At 45.5% G+C, this 21,178-nt stretch overlaps 1 protein-coding gene across 1 annotated transcript in view; it reads left to right on the top strand.

The window, feature by feature from the left end:
- The first annotated feature begins 618 nt into the window (after positions 1–618).
- SPOCK1 (SPARC (osteonectin), cwcv and kazal like domains proteoglycan 1) overlaps positions 619–21,178 on the top strand; it is a 556,485-nt gene continuing 535,925 nt past the window's right edge. Inside the window, exons 1-2 of the mRNA XM_059917154.1 lie at positions 619–775; positions 1,378–1,563. Coding sequence (XP_059773137.1) covers positions 1,378–1,563 — 186 coding nt within the window. The 5' untranslated portion in view covers positions 619–775. The remainder of the gene's footprint in view (positions 776–1,377; positions 1,564–21,178) is intronic.

The raw sequence follows: 21,178 nt of genomic DNA, 5'->3' as shown, positions 1-21,178 counted from the left end.
GGCTAGTTCCCAAGGGGGTGGGGACAGAAGTAGATACGGGCTTCTCTGTATAAGAACACCAAGGGATGCCCACAGGGTCAACGTGGTGACACAAAGCTGTGGAAATGATAGAAATGGAGGCCAGAAGGACTGTCTTAAGAGACTGACAGCAGGTGGCATGGGCATGGACGTGCAGAGATGCGGGTGGGTTCATGACCTGGGATGGGCAGTGCAGAAATTCACTCATCTCGGGGAGGCTCTCCTAAGGAATGCTGATTCAGCAAGTCTGGGGCGTGAGCCAGGAATTCCCATTTTTAAGAAGCCCTCCCCTCCCCCTATCGAGGTGATTCTGACTTAAGTGGCCCCACCACCTTGCTTTTGAGAATGCCTCACACGTTGGTCCGCTTCTTGGCCTTGATCCTCAGTCTCCTCAGCTGTCTCTCACCAGCTTGGGCCTGAAAGCTTATTTCATCCCTGCATTGAGATGTGGCTAACCAGATCCCCGGCAGCTGGACCAGGGGCGGCGGGGCTTTCAGGCGCGCCCACAGCAGCGCGCGGCCGCCAGGGGTCGCCAGAGGCCTCGGCTCGTGCGCTCGGGCTCCTCCGCCCGCGGACGCCGCGCCCGAGCGAGCCTGCGAGCGAGCGGAGCCAGAGCGCTGCGGGCTCACAAAGCGGTAGGACGCTGGGCGGCGGGTGGCAGGAGCGCAGGGGAGCGAGCCCGCCGGTCAGCCTTCTCGGCGACCGCGCCACAGGAGCTTGAGCAACTCGGACGCGGGGACCCGGGCCGGGCCCCAAGGTACGTGTCCCGCAGAACCCCGTGCCCCAACTTGGCGTAGTTGGGACCTCCCCGCGGCCACCGGGGGGCTGGCGGGTCAGGGCCTGGGGCTATCTCCGCGCGCCCCTCTTTCCCCGAGGCGGCAGGGCGGGCGAGGGGAGACCACCCCGCCCCCCCCGCCAATTCAACCGGAGCCTGGACTGCTGCTCGGAGCCCTCTTCCCCGTCTCCCTACCCCGGGGCTCTGGGCACCGTCTCTGGGAGTGCCGCTTGCGGACCGAGGGCTCTCCGTTTTTTGGGGAGGGGTACTGAAGCCCCTATCCGAGAGTGGCGGCCAGTGGGGCACCCGGAGAATAGATGACAAGGTCCTCTATAGTTTGATAGCGGCCCCTAATTTGTGACGCAGCCTCTTCATTTGTAACTGAGCCCCCCATTCATGAGCGGGGTCCCTAGGTCTGTAGATCCGCCCCCGGTGTGCGAGGGCTGACCCTGTCCCTAATGGGAGATCCCCCCACGCCGACAGCGGGGGCCGGTGGCGGAGGCGCTCAGCCCAGGTCGCCCGGCGCGGGGCTCGCCACCGCCCTGGCCTCCGGCTCACCGCCCCCGCGTGCCCCTGACCCGCAGATGCCAGCCATCGTGGTGCTCGCGGCGGCCGCCGCGGCGTGGTGCTTCCTCCAGGTCGAGAGCCGGCACCTGGACACGCTCGCAGGAGGCGCGGCCCCCAACAACGGCAATTTCCTGGACAATGACCAGTGGCTGAGCACAGTCTCCCAGTACGACCGCGACAAGTACTGGAACCGCTTTCGAGACGTGAGTACAGCCGCCGCCGGGCCCTGCGGGGGGTGGGGGAGCCTCTCGGAGGGCGCCTCTGAAGCGGGTGGGGAGGGCACTGGGGCAGCCTTCGCAGGCAGCTTGTCGGTTCGGGGTTCCTGGGCTTCATCTTGCCTGAGAGGAACTTTAAAGAGAACTTCGAAGGCTTGATGCTCTCCGCCTGTTACCTGTGGCCCAGGTGTGTGTATTCATAGGATTGGGGGAGGTGACTGTACTAAACATGGTGTAATAGCGAGCAGCTGCGGAGGGAGAGGCTCCTTAAGCTTCCGAGTTCTCCTGACGCTGGTGGTTGACTTTGCCAAGCCCCCTGGAAGACCTCCCTAGGCAGCGGCAATTTAGACCATCTCTGGGGTGTTCCAGAAGAATGCCTGCTGCAGAGGTTAGGTTTGGGGTGAGCCCAGCTCACTGAGTAGGGAGGCAGGTGTCCCAGGAGGTTTGGAGAGTCATGGCCACAGGCCTGATACAATGTTGGGTGGGAGCATGGTGGTTTTGACCCTTGGCGTCTTTAGGGGAAGGGGAAGGGAAAGGGAGCAGGCAGCTCGTGGAGTTGGTCCACCGCCGTGAGGGGGAGCCTGGGTGGCAGAGGGTTGCTCCTCTGAGGGAGCTGTAGGAGGGGAGAAAGTTATTCCTGGGCACCCAGAGGCAATCTGCTGCCTGTTTCTGCCTCAGGCTGGCTGCTGCTCCCCAGGTACTCCCCAGAGGATGCCGGACGAGAGGCACCTGACGCAGTCTTTCCAGCAGATGGCATCCCCTCTGTGCTGTGGGAGCTGCTGCCAGCTCTTTCAAAGGCCGCCCCAGGTGGCTGGGGCCTTGCGCTTCTAGGGGACTAGGAAAAACTTTGGTGACACTTAACATCGGGAACTCCTGCCTTTGGGAGAGACCCATACCGCCGAGCCCCTGTTCTTGGCACAGGGCTCCTTGAGGTGGGAGATGTGTGCGAGTCACCTCCTACGCTGGATTCCTCTTAGCCCCATGCCCGGCATGCCCAGTCCTTGCAGAGGGAGGGCCTGAGGAATGCAATGAGCCCAGGTGTCTTCTAGGGCTTTCTAAAGAGCACCTCTCCAGGTTCCATTCCACAGGAGCCTAGGCCTTGAGTGGGGGCTTACTTATCTCTCTTCTCTCTGTTCCTCTTCCCTCTCCCTCTAGTTGATGATGGTCTTTTCCTTGAAAGAGGCTATCAAACACTTTCATTGAACAAGTTATTTGAGGCCTTACTGCTCCCCCCACCACCTGCACCATGAGATCCCTGCCACACGTCCCCCTGTCCCTGATCTAGTCTGTTAACCATCTTTGATCCCCTTTTGGTTCTGCTCCAAGGAGCCCTGCACTGACTGCCTTTGCCTGCGGCTGAAAAAGATGGCCAAGATGCCCAAAAGATGCCCCAAGGAAGCTTCCATTCCCAGACTCATATAGGGTAGGAATTATCGTGCGTTTTTCTTTCTTTTGCCATTACATTTTAGATAGAGTTAAGGGCAGATGCTTAACGCAACTGGAGCTGGAGAATTGGGCCAGGTGTGGAGGACAAGGGCCCCTTTGCACACGCCTTGGTTTGCCTGGCAGCTGGGTCAGATGGAAAGCGGCTGTGCTTGTTGGTCTTTGGGTATGGAATGGTTTACTCTGCTTTTGTGTCTGTTCAAGGTTTTCTAGTCTAGGGTGTATCATAAATATGGAATTATTCTTGTTTCCCATTCAGATTTAAATTTTGAAAGATTGGGCTTTTCTTCACTTCTCATCTTCCTTGCAAATGGTGACATTTTAAATTCTTGGATCAGTGTTTTTATTGATACAAACCCGGCTGATCATGAAGCTCTCACCTGGGGTGCTTGTTAAATTGTAGCACCCAAACTCACCCCTTCCTCCTCAGAGGTTCTGATTCTATAGTTCTGGGATGAGTGCTGGGAATCCGTATTTTAAATGAACATTCTAGGTAATGCTTGGAATGATTAGGAAGTTCTGCCTCGTAAAAATGTCCAAAGCTTAACAGAAAGAGAAAAGCTTCTATGTTCAAATGCACAGCTTTTTTGTTTCTGGAGCAATTTTAGGTGTTAGACTAATATTTTTAGCAGCATATATTCTTTTAAAATGATAATTTAATCCAGCATACTATTTTAAAAACATCCAAAATGCTTCAAAATCACAAATATCTTCAATCATCAACCATTTTATATGCTTCCTGGAGTCTTCTGTTGCTAGCTGTGGGTCAGACATAATTTAATGCCATTAACCTCTTTAAAGTGTTGTGAAATGCAAACTAGATGCTCTTTTAGGCCAAGTCCAAGTGTCTTCAGTTGGGCCTTTTACTTGGAATGACCACAGAGCCTCGGTCCCCTGGGACCAGGGACTAAAAGTTGCTTCCTACAGGAGCCAGTAGTTCAGTGGACAGTCGGTAAAGCCCCAGCTAATGGTGTCATTGCTCAGCCAGCCTGGTCGTTTTTCACTGAGCCAGGCCTTGCTTGAGGTTAGCAAAGCTCAGCTTCTCTGCTGTTGTTTTTGAGTTTTGTGGAAACCACTGATAACTTTGAAAGACCGGGCCCTGAGATTGTTATGATACTTGTGAATTTTTGAAAGTCACCGTGAAAGAAAACTTCTTGCCTTTCCCCTGACTTGTCACTTTTTTTGCATTTGGGGGAGAGATATTTAGAAGGGATTTTTGAACTTGTGAAACTGAAAACTAAGGGCTTCTTTTAGAGAGTTGATGATACCCATTGGCGGTGGTTATTGGCTAAATTTGAAATGGAAATGGTGGTGGGCCGTGTGCTCCGTGTTCCCCTGCCTGTTGAGTGTGCTGTGATGTTGCCAGAGATGACCTGATAGCCCCTACTTAATGCTTTGAAGAGGTCCTGTTGTTCTAGATACACAAATAATCTGTCGCCTTCTTTCCAGAAGTAAAACTTTCCCAACTACTCTGTGGCTTGTTGCCTGGGGCAATGGAGCCAGGAGGAATATAGCAACATACAGATGTTTGCTCCTAAATGTACTGGTGGCCTGTTAGTTTGGTCATTATTCTTTTATAAAGACTAGCAGTTGGGATGTTTTGACCAGATGGAGACCCAGACTTTTGCACAGATATAGTATTAAGAAGGAGAAGATAAAGAAGGCAGATGTTTGTTTTAAGTTGTACAGTAATTTCCCACCTCCAGCTGCTCCAACTGGCGTGCTTTTAACTCCTCTGTGGTTTGAGGTTGAGGGGTCAGGATGCCACAGCCATTTTCCTGATTTTTTTCTGAATCTCATTTGGCTTTGCATAACCATTACTATAAGGAAATTTCCTCTGTTAATTCCTACATTCATTTGTACGTCCATTCATGCCAGCAAATATTTGACTGTCTGCCATGTGCTAGGCAGTGGCCAAAAGGGTGAGCAAGTTAAATAAATGCGATCTCTTCTCTCAGGTAACCACTTGTCTACTGGATGAAATCCTTTAACTTACGCTGTCAGTATTTCTTTCTTATTCTGTTTTCTTTTGTAAAAAGTTTTTTTCTTATAAAAGTAATACATGCTGGTTGAAATTAAAAAAAAGAAAACATTGCAGAAATAGATGATACCTAACATTTACCCAGCACTTAGTGTGCCAGGTATTGTTTAAGGTACTTTACATATAGTATCTCATTTAATATTCGTAACAATTCTAGGAGAAAAGTACTGTTGTTCTTATTTACTGGGAGGTGAGGTCTCTTGCCCACAGAGCTGGGCTGTGGAGCAGCTGGACCGGACCCAGGCATTCTGACTCTAGACTCTTGCGAGACTCTTGCACTACAGCCCATCAAGAGCGGAGTGGATTTTGGCTGTGAGCCTCCACTGGTATCACACTGCAAGTCTTTGCTGCTTTATGTCTGAGGGAAATCAGTGAAGAGCCTTAGGTTGAGACAAAGTGGAGTGGGAAGCCAGGCGCTGGACACAGCTTATTGTCGGGGTCACATCAGGCCTTATCTTCTGCTAATAATGAGCTTCTGATTTGATTAAAATAATATTGTTGCTTACACCAAACATGACATTTTCTTTCTTTTGCACTCATGAAACTAGCCCTGACATTTAACTCCGGGATAATTACCTTTAGCAGGCCCGAAGACTCAAGTGTTGCCTTGGCTGGCATTTATCTTACTCCAGAGTGACCTGAGTTTGTAATTCTAATGAGACCACAAGACCAGCCCACGTGCTTTTTCCTTCTTGTGCACACGCTGTGGGATTTGGTGGTCTCTGTAGCAGAACTGGGGTGGCAGTGAGCATCTGATCTGCTCATTTGATCTTAACGTCTCAGCTGTAATGCGTTTCAAGGGCAAGTGAGGCTTGTTGACAGAATGGTGGCTGGCTTAGTCGGTGGGGTTGGTGACAAGAGAGGTGATGTGGCTTAGTGGATCAGTCATTAATCTGTCACCACAGAAACTCGGCTTGTAATAGAGAGTGGCAGAAAATCATTTTGATTAAACAGGTTCAAGGAGAATTAAATGAGTTTGTCATCCTGACTTTCTTTAATGAACCCACTATCTTAAATCCCCTGTGCTAGACGACCACTGATAGAAATAATTATTTCACAGGAATCATTATAAAGGGACAGTTTAAAAGTTGATAGCCCTAAGACCATTCTTGTGTTTTCTGTCCTAACCTTCAGTTTGCCCTTGTAGAGAGAAGCTAGTTTTTGCCTGGCAAGGATGGCAGAGCTTTTGCCCCAGCTGACCCTCCCAGGCTGAGTTCCCCTGAGTCTCCTGGGCCTCCCAACCGTGCCTCCACAGTGCTTCAGCAGAGCTGGATTGCTAGGAGGATAAGTACTCTCCTGTATGCCGATGAGATTATTGTCAAACGCGAGAACTGGTCCCAAATGGATCATCGGACCTGTACCCCACCCCGGAAGAGTGGGACATAAACATTAGCTCAACTATTTTATCTCGCTTGGGGAGACACAGTAATGTTAGTAGTTAAATATTTTATAATAAATCATTTCTTACTCATTTACTCATTGTAATATATTTCAAACCAAACACACTCAATATCTAAACTTGAACCCCTTCAGGATGGCTCATTATACCTTTCCTCTGGGGAGGTGACTTTATATTCCTTAAGAAATTCCTCAGACCCAAGCTCATACTTGGTCTCATCTCCCCAGGTGAGATAATTGCAAATGGAAGAGATTTCCTGTAAGAGATCGAATAATTTGCCCAAGGTTACACGTATTTATTTTGGTCATATTTCCTCCAATATAAGATGCCGTCAATTGTAGGGTGTACCATTTTTGTGCACTACTAAGAAAGAAGACAGTGTCCAGAAGGAAGAGTTTAATAGACCCCTGGATAAAGCCGGGACCCTAGAGGAGTACTCCCTCTGGGTAGAGGTAAACAAGAAATAAACTCACGATGCAGAAAAGGGACCATAGGCGGGCGATTCATGTGTCCCCACCTTGGAACTGGTGGATGAAGGGGAAAAATAGGCTCTGAGCAATTGACAGGCTGACTCTTTTGCAGGTTTCTGGTCTCAGTGCACACAATCATTGTGCCCCCCCCCCCCATCAAGAAAAACAAACCTTAGACAGTTAATTTAGCTTCAGGCTGTTTGTCCTCTCTGAATCCCTGACTTCTCATTTAGTAAGTGGGGGATGATCACTTTATATTGGTGAGGACTCCAAACTGCAAGTGACTGAAATCTAGTCCAAGCTGGCTTAAATGGAAAAGAAAACTTACTCACTTGTGTTAACTGAAAATTCCACTGATAAACTATGCATCTAGATAAGGCTGGATCCATGGGCTCGGGTTGCACCACCGGATTTGTGTGTGTATGTTTATCATTTTCTTTGGGCTTTATTTCCCCCATCTTTGGGCTTTATTTCCCCCATGTTGGTTGTGTTCTCAGGCTGATTAGTTCCATGTGGTGACTCATGGCAACTACACGTTTATAACATACTGTAGTTTTTATGTCTCCATATTGCCACAGAAGTCCCAGAATTGAGACTTGTCAGATTTACCTGTATTATGCACCCATTCTGCAGTAAATCACTGTGGCCAAGTTGGTAGAATATATGCTAATTGGCTGGGCCTGGGTACATGCCTAGTCCTGGGGCGGGGCCTGAGACCTGGGCATAGAGTGGTGGTGGGGACTCCATTGGATTACATGGTTACAGGAAGGTTAAAGGGTAGTTTCCTAAGGGGAAATGGATGCCTTGTGGGCAAACATCACAGGAGTCCACCGTGTTGGTCAGCCTCCCTGGGTTGGCATGGAGAGTAGATTGGCTAACATAGTGAAGCCGTTAGCAAAGTGTCTGGCTTAATACTCAATTAAGTGTTAATACTTAAGTGGAGGCTATTATTTTTATTAATATTAACAACTCCTATTACACTTTCATGCATTATTCCTCAATTTATGGTTGTACGTATTTATATTTTAGCTTCTTTAATACTTGTATTCTTCCTGAAGTAAGAGCCTGAGTCTTATCATGCCTTGCACACAGTAGGTGGTCTGTTAGCGTTTTACTGATTTGAATTATTACTTAAGCACACCTCTTGATGAATCCCTGGGAGAGGAAAGCCTGTAGAATTACTGGCACATGTGCGTTTATAGTGTTTGGTAGGTGGAAATTCTAGGTTACACACACATTGAAAAACATCTTTTTTTTTTTTTTTTTTTTTGGTCTAACCCCTATCTCTAAGCAGGACCTTACAACTTTATAACTCCTTTTAGTTATAGCTCTGCTGTCCAGAGCTCATTGTCCCCAGACCTTTACCACTGAGCCCAGCGCAGAAATCTTCTCAGTGAACGTTTGATTGAATTTGAGTGAATGAATGAATGAAGGAGTGAACTATTCCGTACCAGGATTTTGCACACCTCCAGGATGAGGAGGCGGTGTTCTTTGTAGAGGGCTGGCCCCAGTAAGTCATGCTGGCTTTTGACACGTGTCTTTCATTCTGTTAGTAATTGACAGTGATTATGGATACCAACAGATGGGCCGTGCTGTCGAGAGACAGGGTGAGCCTGACAGAGAAGCTCACCCCCTTCACAATTCACGTACAGTCCCTGAGCCTGTGAAAAGCTCTTCCTGGTGAAGAGGCCCCTCTTAACCTGTGCTCACCGTCCAGTCTTGTCATGAATAAGCTCGGGTCTTGGCTACAGCACCACTTTCCTCATCTGTAAAACTAGAGTGATCATACGTGCTTTGTGGGGTTTTCGTGATCTTTCAGGGACTGGCGTACCTGTGATTCTGATACAATTTCTGAGGGTCACTTCTCTTACCTTGGGCCCTGGGAGCATGAGTGAGTTGCTGACACGCAGCTATAGATGTTGCTTTCTGTCTCAAGTCTTGAAGAAATGTTGGGGAAATTGGTTCCATTTTCCTTGAGCCTGTCTTTATTCCTTGCTGGCTGGAAGGCTGTCTGCGGTTCTCTGTGGCTCGTTTTTTAGATTTTCTGGTTGTAGGTCCTGGCACAGACATCTCTGTTGTGTAAATAGCCCTCGCCCTGCCTCCCCCTTTAAAAAATACTTCCTGCTCCTCTGGTGTCTGGGGCCCATGAGTTTCTCCTTCCCTCTGTGGTCAAGTGTCCTGGGCTTTAGCGCTCCTACAGTTCCCAGTGCTCTTTAGAAATCAGGGTACCATAGAATTTCTTGGGCAGAGTGATTTGTGAAGTTTCTGTTTCAGAAACGAGACTGGTATATATGGACTGCTCCTTGCCCTCCTCTCCACCCACCTCCGCCCACTACCATTTCTGAGAACCAGCTGGACGCCAGGCTTGGAAGCTAAAGATGGAAACCAAGATTTCCACACACAAGGGTCAGAGTTTAGACATGCATGCAGTTGGAGGGCTGGACAGTATGTGGCATCATAGCGCCTGGGTCTGGGTCCTTCCAGTGTCCTTGTGACAGACGTCAGGATGTTGATTTATTTTGAGGGAGGAGGTAAGGTGCGTTCACAGACTAGTGATGTGAATTACTGGGGACTGTCCTGGAAGGATAACACTGATGTCCAAATTAGCTTCACTGGGTTGCTTTCCTTAGGATTCTATGCAAATACGTCCCTCAGGAGACCCTCTCCCTTGATCCTTTAGGACGAAGTTTTCTTTGGTGCAGTGGGGAAGGAAGGAAGGAAGGAAGGAAGGACATATTATACAATTATTTGTAATAATTTGCAAACTCTTCCTGTGTGATCTGTGACACGTCACACTACAGAAGACACCATCAACATTCCCCAGCATAATTATGTGGTGGGTGAGCAGGAATTTATGCAAAGTCCATTGGCGCCTATGATTGGAGCAGGGAAGCAGAACTTATTGCAGGTGTTCCAGGCAATCTTTGCAGAGATAAAGCGTGGAGAAAACAAACAGGAAGAGAGCAAACGACTCCACTTTGTATTTTAGCTCTACCCTTCCTTTCCCACAGTGTAAATGGAATCACTTTAACTCAGTTCTAAGAAAGGCCAGGCCAAGTTGCTGATGACCCTTCATGGCCAAAACAAAAGGGAAGATGCCCAGAGAAAGGTGCTAGAGCAGCAGTTCTCAGGCTTACATCTTTATAATATTGAAAAAAAAAAAATCACTGGTGGGGCTTGTTTGAAATGCAGATCTCAGCCCCCTAGTCCAGAGCAGTCTCGAATAGGTCAAGGGTGGCACCCAGGAACCTGCATTTTAAATAAGCAATCCAGGTGATTCTGATGCAGGTGGTTCTCAGACTGTATTTTCAGAAAAACCCTGGAGAATTATTATTCATCCCTAATAGCCAACACCATTAGCGCCCATGAATAATACAAGTTTAGGCAAAATGAGCATTTGAAGATGTGGAGTAAATTATGATGAGTGCTGTATTTCCCCCTTATGTCAACAGGGCTACCACTGACATCAATAGAAAGAAAGGGCTTGCTTTCCAGTGTGTGTATGTGCACGGGTCTCAGCAGCAGCCATTGTCATGAAGTGTTCCTGGAGTAGAATGACATTTGACTTGTCACTGCTTCTAGGGCATCAGGGCTGCTTATGCACATGAGCTTGGTGGAATTGATGTGGGACCTTCTCCATGACAGACTCCCAGGTGGTCATCTCTGCAAATTTCCTGTCTCCAAAGGGGCCTGATCACAGCCGACTCTGGTCTGACTTTGCATCTTCTCTAGCAGGATTGATAATGTTTTGTGCACAGATGAACTGAAGGACATTGACTCCATTGACTCTGACATTGGCTTTGGTTTATGGAGAAGTGGGTATTGAAGATGGTGGATGTAGTAAACAGTGCTTACTCTCACAGGAGGTGGGCACAGAGATGCAGATAACAGTCGTCCCTTGGTATCAGCATGGGATTGGTTCCAGGACTCCCTGTGGATACCTAACCCCACAGATGCTCAAGTTCCTTATATAGAATGGCATAGTACGGGTGGCCCTCCATATCCATGGGCTCTGTATCCATGGATATAGAGGGAAGACTGTACTATCAGTTGGAAACACAGAGAAGGTCTGGGGGATATGGGCTGGACAGTGGTACTACCTGCAGCTCTCTTCTTGGTATAGTAAATCTTCATGCTTGGTTGGCCAGGTCATTTTGGAAAGATCAGGGAACAATAAAAGCAAAGACTAGTCAAAGTTTAGAAAATTTATGAGGATCAACAAGACATGGCAGTATTCCTTGTTGCCCACTGAACAAACTCTCAAACTTTGCTTTACTCTATGTTGCTGAATTTCCTCTAATTAATGGCACCTACAATTGACAAAACTATTGCCAAGAGGAAGAAAATAGTTAAGTGTATTGAACAGACTTGTGTGGTTATTTGGAGTGTTTCAATAGCCCCATTGTTAAGGGATAATTGGGAAGTTTCCAGGTCTTTCTGTGCTCATGGGACATGCTGAGTCCTCTGTGACTTTGGTGGGGTTGGTGTGTCCAGTACTTCCGTTAGGCCAAGGCATTGCTTCCCATCTGAGCCGGCCAGCCTTGCTGTGACTCTGCACCTGGTCTGTAACCTTTGACCAGCTATCTTGAATGAGATGAAATGAGTGAAAGAGTGAAAATGCTATCCATGGTAAAGATAAAATAATGCTGTCTTTCCTGGTGTTAGATAAATTGTGTGATTTTTTTTTTTTTATAAGATTAAGTTGGTGGTTTAAAAGTTCCTCCTACCTCAGAAAGACCTTTGCATGTGTTTTAAAAAATATTTCTTTCTTTCCATAGTCATCCTGAACCTAGATCCTCACCTTTCTAGTAACCAGAGCCTGGTGCACAGATTCAGTAGTTTTGTTTGTTTGTTCATGTATTCATATGTTCGTATCACAGATACTCATTGGCCAGACTACTATGTACCAGGCCCTGTGCTGGGCAAGTAAGATGTAGCAGGGAGCAAAACATCCTCCCTGTCCTCTGGAGTCTACAGCCCTCTTGTCTAAGACCAAGAGAAGAAACAGAGGTGCTTGGTGTCTATTGAGGGTTCCTCTGCAAAGGGAAAGGCCTGGTCCACAAAGGGACGAGAGCAGTCCTGGCAAGCTGGATGTCCAGAGGCCAGAGGCCTTGGGACCTGGGCCATGTTTCTGGGAGAAAGTCACATAAGCCTTCATCTCTGAATCTGTCTGGTGGTCAAGCCACATGAGCTTAATTCAACTCTTACTGACATACATGAGCGGCCCCTGCTGTTTTGCCTGAGTTTAGGACCCAGACACTGACAACAAAAGGGTGTCGGTCTATACAGTCGACATGGAGCATTTAGGTGAGACAGGACTTGATGTGTATAAATGCTGAAACGTGATGTGTTGAGCCTTGTCATGGCTCCAGGTCAAGGCCTGTAACGAGTGGAGAGAGAATCGCAGAAGAGTCCTGGTCCTCAGCAGCCCTGCATAGGTAGGGAGTATGTTTTGCTGGAGTGGAAGATGTGCACGGTGAGGGTACCAGTCATGCATGTGCCGCCTGATGTGCTGTCACGCAGTGAACACACCACACATCCAGCAGCCCAGTTAGGGGACAGAATGTTACCAGCATCTGAGAAGTCCGTCTTGTGAGCCCCACACTCACTGCCTGTCCCCCTCCCAGGGAAGAGCTCTCCTGAGTTACAACGCTATAGATTAGTTTTGCCTGTTTTTATACTTTTATAGATGGCATCATAAGGATGTATTTTTGTGTGTGTGTCTGGATTCTTTTGCTCAGCATTAAGTTTGTGATACATTGTTATGTGTGGCTGTAGTTTGTTCATTCTCAGTGCTGTGTAAATACTCCACAACTTATTTACCTATTCTTTTGTGGAGGGACACTTTGGTAGTTTCTGGGTTTTGGCTGTTATGGAATAGCAGTTTCTTGGGCATGTCTTCTGGTGCATCTATGTGTACATTTTTTCGGGTGCATGCCTAGATGTGGAATCCATTGCTCATATGGTAGGTGAATGTTCAGTGTTCAGAGATGTGCTTAAATCGTTTTCCAAAAATGGTTCTGCCAGTTACTCTCCCTCCATTAGTGTATGAAAGTTCACTGGGAGCAACATTTTTGTTTTACTGATTGTAGACTTTTAAAAAAATTTCTCAATCTAATTCATAATCCAATTCAACCAAAATGTACTGAGCATCTATTACGTATCAGGTACTTGCCTACCCTTATGGAGCCTATGTTCTAGTCGAGAGAGAAAAACAATACACAGATTAAGATACAACAGTTGGTTGCAAGTGCTAAGGGCAAAAATAAACTAGGGTAGCTTAGTTGGGAAAAAATAGTCTCTTCAATGAATGGTGTTGGGAAAACTGGGTATTTGCATGCAAAAAAATGAAATTGGACCCCTATCTTACACCACTCACAAAAATTAACTAGAAATGGATCAAGGACTTAAACATAAGACCTGAAACTGTAAAACTCCTGGAAGAAAACATAGGGGGAAAAACTCCTTGACATTGGTCTTGGCAGTGATTTTTGGAATATGATACCAAAAGCATAAGCAACAAAAGTGAAAGTCAACAAATGGGACTACATCAAACTAAAACGATTCTGTAGCAAAAGAAATGATCAACAAAATGAAAAAGCAGCCTGCAGAATGGGAGAAAATATTTGTAGACAATCTATCTGATAAAGGGTTAATATCCAAAATATATAAGGAACTCATATAACTCAATAGCCAAAAAAAAAAAAAAAAAAAATTCAAATGAAAAATGGGAAAGGGACCTGAACAGACATTTTTCCAAAGAAGATATACAAATGGCCAACAGGTACATGAAAAGATGCTCAGTCTCACTAATTATCAGGGAAATGTAAATCAAAGCCACAATGTGATATCACCTCACACCTGTTAGAATGGCTATCATCAAAACAACGAGCGATAACAAGCGTTGGTGAGGATGTGGAGAAAAGGGAGCCCTTGTGCTGTGTTGGTGGAATTGTAAATTGGTGTAGCCACTATGGAGAACATGAAGGTTCCTCAAAAAAATTAAAAGTTGAACTACCACATGATCCAGCAATCCCACTTTTGATAATATATCTGAAAGAAATGAAATTACTGTCTTTTTTTCCTGTTGATGTGCACTTTTTTAAAATTGAGATACAGTTGACATGTAACATTATGTAAGTTTAAGATGTACAAAGTGTTGATTTGATACATGTATAGATTGCAATATGATGACCACTGTAGCTTTAGCTAACACCTCTATCATGTCACATACTTATCATCATCATTATTTTTTTTGTGGTGAGAACATTTAAGATCTAGGCTCCTGGCAACTTCAAAGTATATAATACAGTTGGTTATATCACTATGCTGTGCGTTAGATCTCCAGAACTTATTCATCTTTTAGTTACAAGTTTGTACCCTTTGATGACATCTCCCAAGTTCCCCCACCTCCCAGCTCCTAGTAACCACCATTCTACTCTCTGTTTCTGTGAGTTTAGTTTTTTTTAAATTAATTAATTAATTATTATTTAAAAAAAATTTTTGGCTGTGTTGGGTCTTCGTTTTCTGTGCGAGGGCTTTCTCTAGTTGCGGCAAGCGGGGGCCACTCTTCATCGCAGTGCGCGGGCCTCTCACTATCGTGGCCTCTCTTGTTGCGGAGCACAGGCTCCAGACACGCAGGCTCAGTAGTTGTGGCTCACGGGCCCAGTTGCTCCGCGGCATGTGGGATCTTCCCAGACCAGGGCGTGAACCCGTGCCCCCTGCATTAGCAGGCAGATTCTCAACCACTGCGCCACCAGGGAAGCCCAAGTTTAGTTTTCTTAGATTCTACATGTAAGTGACATTTTATGGTATTTGTCTTTCTCTTTCTGACATCTCAGTATAATGCCCTCAAGTTTCACCTATGTTGTCACAAATTGAAGGATTCCCTTATTTTTCATGGTTGAATAATATTCCATTGCATATGTACACCACATCTTCTTTATCCATTCATCTGTTGATAGACACTTAGGTTGTTTCCATATCCTGGCTATTGTGAATAATGCTGTAAGAAACATAGGAATGCAGATATCTTTTTTAACTCCTGTTTTCATTTCCTTTGGCTGTATACCCAGAAGTGAGACTGCTAGATCATATAGTAGCTTTATTTTTAATTTTTTGAGGAACCCTTCACACTGTTTTCCGTAGTGGCAGAATCAGTGTACATTCCCACTAACAATGAGCAAGGGTTTCCTTTTTTCCACATCCTCGCCAACACTTGCTATTTCTTGTTTTTTTTTTCTTCTTTTTTTGATAATAGCCACTCTAACAGGTGTGCAGTAATATCTCACCATAGTTTTAATTTGCATTTTCCTGATGATTGCTGTTGTTGAGCGTCTTTTCATGAACCTGTTGGGTATTTAGATGTTTTCTTTGGAAAAATGTCTATTCAGTTCCTCAGCCTATTTTTTAATCAGGTTTTGTTTTGTCATTGAGTTGTATGAGTTTCTTATATATTTTGAATATTAACCCCTTATCCAATACAAGGTTTGCAAGTATTTTCTCCCATTTCATAGGTTGCCCTTCCATTTTGTTGATGGTTTCTTTCGCTGTGCAGAAGCTTTTTAGTTTGATGTAGTCCCACTTGTTTTGTTGCTTGTGCTTTTGGTGTCATATCCAAAAAATTCCTGCCAAGATCAATGTCAAGGAGCTTCTTCCCTGTAGAGAGGTGGATGGACCTAGAGTCTGTCATACAGAACAAAGTAAGTCAGAAAGAGAAAAACAAATATTGTATATTAATGCATGTATGTGGAATCTAGAAAAATGGTAGAAATGGAACCTATTTGCAGGGCAGGAATAGAGATGCAGACGTAGAAAATGCACATGTGGACATGGCGGGGGGGGGAAAGGGGGTGAGATGAATTGGGAGATTGGGATTGACATATATACACTACCATGTGTAAAATAGATAGCTAGTGGGAACCTGCTGTATAGTGCAGGGAGCTCAGCTTGGTGCTCTGTGGTGACCTAGATGGTTGGGACGGGGGTAGGTGGGAGGGAGGGAGGGAGGTCCAAGAGGGAGGGGATGTATATACATAGCTGATTCAGTTTGTTGTACAGCAGAAACTAACCCAACATTGTAAAGCAACTATAACCCCCCCCCCAAAAAAAAGACCTGATACCATAAAACTCCTACATGAAAACACAGGAAATTACTGTCTTGAAGAGATATCTGCACCCCTATGTTCACTGTAGCATTATTTGCAATAGCCAAGACACAGAAACAACTTTAGTACCCCTAGATACATGAATGAATAAAGAAAATGTGGGATATATGCACAACAGAATATTATTCAACCATGAAAAAGAAGGAAATTCTGCAATTTGTGAGACTATGGATGAACCTTGAGGGTGTTATGTTAAGTGACGTTAAAGTCAGAGAAAGAAAATTGCTGTATGGTATCATTTATGTGGAGTCTAGAAAAACCAAACTCATAGAAACAGAGAGTAGAGTGGTATTTGCCAGGGGGTGGAGGAAATAAGGAGATATTGGTCAGAGGGTACAAATTTCCAGTTAAAAGGCAAGTAAGTTCTGGGAATCTAATGTGTAGCATGGTGACTATAGGTAAAAATACTATATTGTATACTTGAAACTTGTTAGGAGAGTAGATCTTAAATGTTCTCACCATAACAACAACATCAAAGTGGTAATTATATGAGGTGATGGATGTGTTAACTAATTTTATTATGGTTGGTAATCATTTCACAGTATGTACGTGAATCAAATAATCACTTGTGTACCTTAAACTTACACAATGTTCTTTTGTAACATTGGGGGGAAAACTAGGTTAAAGGGAATGTGGAGGGGATGTATTTATGCTCTATTGTGAGTTTTGTTCTTTTGACTTTAAATTGTTCTTTTCCTAGTTGAAAGACAGAGCTAATTTGGAAAGAGGATTTAGACGATACAGAAAAAGAGAAATAATTTACTTCCTTCCCATATGCAGTCACTGTTAACATTTGTGTGTGTGTGGGGGGCGGGGGGGAGGTCTATTTGCTTCCCAAAGTCTTAATGTCAGAGTTTTTATTTTCATGGTTGATATCATGCTGTTAATATGATTTGGTTTTCTCTCTCTCTCTCTCTCTTTTTTTCATTTAATAACACAGCATAAACATTTTAGTATAGCATGATGCTGTTGTTTGTAAATGACATTTTAATGGTATATATTAGTCCATTGACTGTACATACTGCAATATACCAGGCTAAAATATCTGACAGTAAACAATTGGTTGCTTCCATTTTTCCTTAATGTAAATAATTATATGATGAACATTTGGGCATATGAGCCTTTCAACAGTTAGATTTCCTTACCATCTATTCCCAGAAGTAGAGATACATGGTGTACTGACATTGCATTTTAAAGGCCATTGATGTATGTTACCATGTTGTATTGATTCTACCCCCAGAATTATGGAAGGTATGTTTTATTGCACCCTTGCCAGCATTGGCTATTAGTGATTTTTTTGGTAAAGAAGGAGAATGTGATAGAAGCTTGACATGCCAAGATATGTGCAGGTACTGAGTTGATACAGGTAAGATGATGCCTGCAAGAGTCCCAAGTGGGAGGAATGTTTCTCTGATCCCTCCTGAGTTTGTTGTGGAGACATTAAACTTGTTGTGGAGATATTAACAAATCCCAGCCTTGTTCATAATTAGGAGCAGGAGCAGATGCTCCAAGTCTGATTCTAAGTGAAATTGCTACCGACAGATCCCCTGCTACTGGTACAACGTACAGATGTTTTCATACCCTTGTGGTGGACGAGGGTGAGAGGAGATCATTAAAAACCGACTTCATTCCCAGCCTGGTGGTAAAATGGTTTCTCCTGTCGAATACAGACAAGGCTGGGGCCCCCATCTCAGTCTTCATTTGTGTTCAAGACATCTGCCTGACTTTCATTACCCAGTATTTCCTCCTACCTCAGGCCTTCCGGTGCGCTCACCTCAGAAGAGGCAGGGAGAAGGGTTTCCCTTGGCTGCTGTCTCAGCATCGTGCAGGAGATGGGAAACATGAGTTCTCTGCATCTGTCAGCTCTTTGGGAGCTGTCTGCAGGCCTAGAGCAGTGATTCCCAACTAGGGAAGAGTTTGCCCCCAGGGGACGTTTGGCAATGTCTGGAGACATTTTTGATTGCCACAACTGGGGGTGGGGTGCAGGGGTGGGGGGACGGTGCTACTCGCATCTAGTGAGTAGAGGCCAGGGATGTTGCTAAATATCCTACCATGCTCATGACTCCCTGCACGCCCCCCTACCCCGCAGTGTCAGCTGCACCACGGTTGAGAAATGCTGGCCTTAGAGATATGGTTGTTCCTTTTATGAGGATGATTTTTTAACGTGAGGTGTAGTCCAGGTGGATGAGGCGGAGGGTGAAGGGCATATGGGGGGGTCATTCTTTTCATCATTCATTAAGGAATCAGTGTGGCAGGGACTGTCTGAGGCCCTGGGACAGAGACAAAATTCTCTGCCCCAGTGGAGCTTACATTCTAGGACGTGAGCGCCTCAGGTTCTAGATACTTGACTTTGCCAGTGCCAAGAGAAGGAAGAATGAATCAAACACATACATTATTTTTTATATCTTGAGGAAATCTGATGCATCACCGCAGCCAATCAGGTATAATAAAAAACCATACGATTTTTATTATTTTTTGCCAAGATAAATGGCCACAGGGAGTTTTTGTGTGAGATGTTGTGTATTTACCTGTGAATCAGGGTAAATTGCCTGCACTGTGAATCAGAGACACTGTTTGATTTTGTTTCCCTGAGGAGCAGGAAAATGCAGCATAAAAATATTTCTGTTCCCCCAAAGAACTGACAGTCTCCAGATGGTTGGGCTGGTGACTCTCCCTTGAATCTCGTTTTGCCGCACATCTTGGGTAGTAGCTGTCACTTCCAACGAGATGATCCTTGTTCACAACTCACTTCTTTCTCATATGCTGCACAGCAGATTTTAACGACCTGCTCCTCTGAATTCTGTAGCAGTGACAGCCTGCACCACGCAGCTTCGCACTGGAGAGTGTATTCCTCACCCTCGGTTCTTGTTTTGCCTGTTGGAGGCACACCTGGCTTGTGAGCTTCTGTATTACAGGACCTTGGCTCTTTTTTTAAAAAAATTTTTTTTCAATTTATTTTAGCATCTTTATTGGAGTATAATTGCTTTACAATGGTGTGTTAGTTGCTGCTGTATAACAAAGTGAATCAGCTATACGTATACATATATCCCCATAGCTCCTCCCTCTTGCGCCTCCTTCCCACCCTCCCTATCCCACCCCTCTAGGTGGTCACAAAGCACCGAGCTGATCTCCTTGTGCTATGCGGCTGCCTCCCACTTGCTATCTATTTTACATTTGGTAGTGTATATATGTCCATGCCACTCTCTCACTTTGCAGGGCCTTCGCTCATGGATTCTGGTCTCTCTGAGGCTGCCAGATGTTCATTACATGTTTGAGGATGTACTGGGAGGCCTTTTCTCTTTCCCTGTGTAATTGTAGCACTTTGGGATGGGAAAGGGGGCAGAACCCATAAGAAAGTGACCAGGCCCACTCAGCCTCCCAGAGGCTAGCTGATCAAGCCTTTACTTCTGGTTTGCGTAGTCTGCCAGTCTGCACTGAGTCCATATGGTAGCGGAGATGAGGAGAGTAGTTTGTCTCGCCTATTTGCATGTTTCCCTGGCTTCTTTTCATGGATGTGAAGCCTTAGGTCAGGATGACGGTGTACCATGTGCCCTGTCCCACTGGGCATTTCCATCGTGTCCCCCTTCCCCATTAAAAAGTGCTCTTCTTTTTCTCCTTTATTCCGCATCCTCCTCAAGGCCCATCAGTTTCTGTCCTTTACATCCCCCATGAGTTGCTATCTCTGCCCTGCCTGGTCTCACCCCTGGGGAAGGTTGGATGTCTTAGGCATCGGTAGGAGTGTGGAGAAAGATCTTCTTTTTGGTCTGGTCTGAAAGACCCTTTCCACTTTGAAGATTAACTTGCCGCCAACATAAGTCGTGTGTGATGCTAAGCTAAAAGTGGGTCATTCTCCTTTCTAGCCTTGAGTTAACGTCAAAAGGCTCATTGAGTTCTTGGGCATACTTTTGGGGACAAGGAGCAAAGAGAAGAAAACCCGTGTTGACCACCTCTGCTCCCCTTTCCACAACTCTGTAGGACCCCTTCTGTTGTGACCTTTATACAGACCTGTGGCAGGCTTGGCCACTCTGTTCCTAGTTGTCTAAAGTGGGACTTTGACACACAAACCAATCTGCAGTAACTTTTTAGATACTTTTCTTCGGTCATAATTTTTAAATCGCACACACTCTCCACTCTCCTCCCCGCTCCGCAGAGTTAGTATTTATGTGAGATGTTTTCATAGCGTACAAAACTGACACGCAGAGTAGCTGAGGCTCTGCAGAGGTAGCAGAGATGCTGGCGTACAGGCAAGAAACTCAGCTTGTGTTATGTGGATAGGGGAACAGGTAAGAATCACTTTCCTTTCATTATTTTGATCAAGTAAGTTTTTGAGCTTGAGGGAGACTAGATCATCTTAATTATTGAATACGTGTGTGCTAGACATGGTGCCAGGCTCACAAATGTGGAAATTCAATACTAAATCTTGGCCCTATGGAGCTGATGCTCTACTTGGATAAACAGAAAAATAAACAGTCATAACACAGGCGATGTGAATGAACGCAGGGAAGCACAGGATGCTGTGGGGACCCTGGCAAGGATCATCCAATCCCATAAGAGAGGTCAGGGAGGCTTGTGGGGAGAAGGATGTTCTGAATTGTGCGGTGCCTTTTGGGGAGGATCGGATAAAGAGGGCAAGGGGAAGGATGTTGTGAGCAGAGAAGTTTCTGCAGTAGGATCTGTCACCCAGATAAATCCCAGGGCCCCACACAGTCAAGGCTGTGTTTAAAATTCCGCTCACAGATGCACAGTCCAGCAGCCAAAGGATTTCAGAAAGAATTCCAGTTTTTCTTTCTGTCTTTCAAAGTATGTCAAGGAAGATCCAATTCATAACCCACAACTACATTCTCAAAACCTCTGTTCTCCACAGAGACTAGATCATCTTAATTATTGAATCTTTTGGTCCCTATGTTACTCAGGAGTCTTTTACATGACAGCCCCGTAAACCCTTCCTCTTCTCTCCCTTCCTTTTCTTCCAGTAGCTTGTTATGTAGTTTGACTTTGTCTCTCTCGGCTGAAGACATGGAGTAGAAAGTCAGAGAACCTTTACATGTTAATGGGTCTCCTCCCTGTAACACCTGATGTCCAC

Source organism: Balaenoptera ricei, chromosome 3, assembly GCF_028023285.1.
Source record: "Balaenoptera ricei isolate mBalRic1 chromosome 3, mBalRic1.hap2, whole genome shotgun sequence".
NCBI lineage: Eukaryota > Metazoa > Chordata > Mammalia > Artiodactyla > Balaenopteridae > Balaenoptera > Balaenoptera ricei.
Note: the sequence above shows the minus strand (reverse complement) of the source record. Positions and strands in the feature narration are given on the sequence as shown.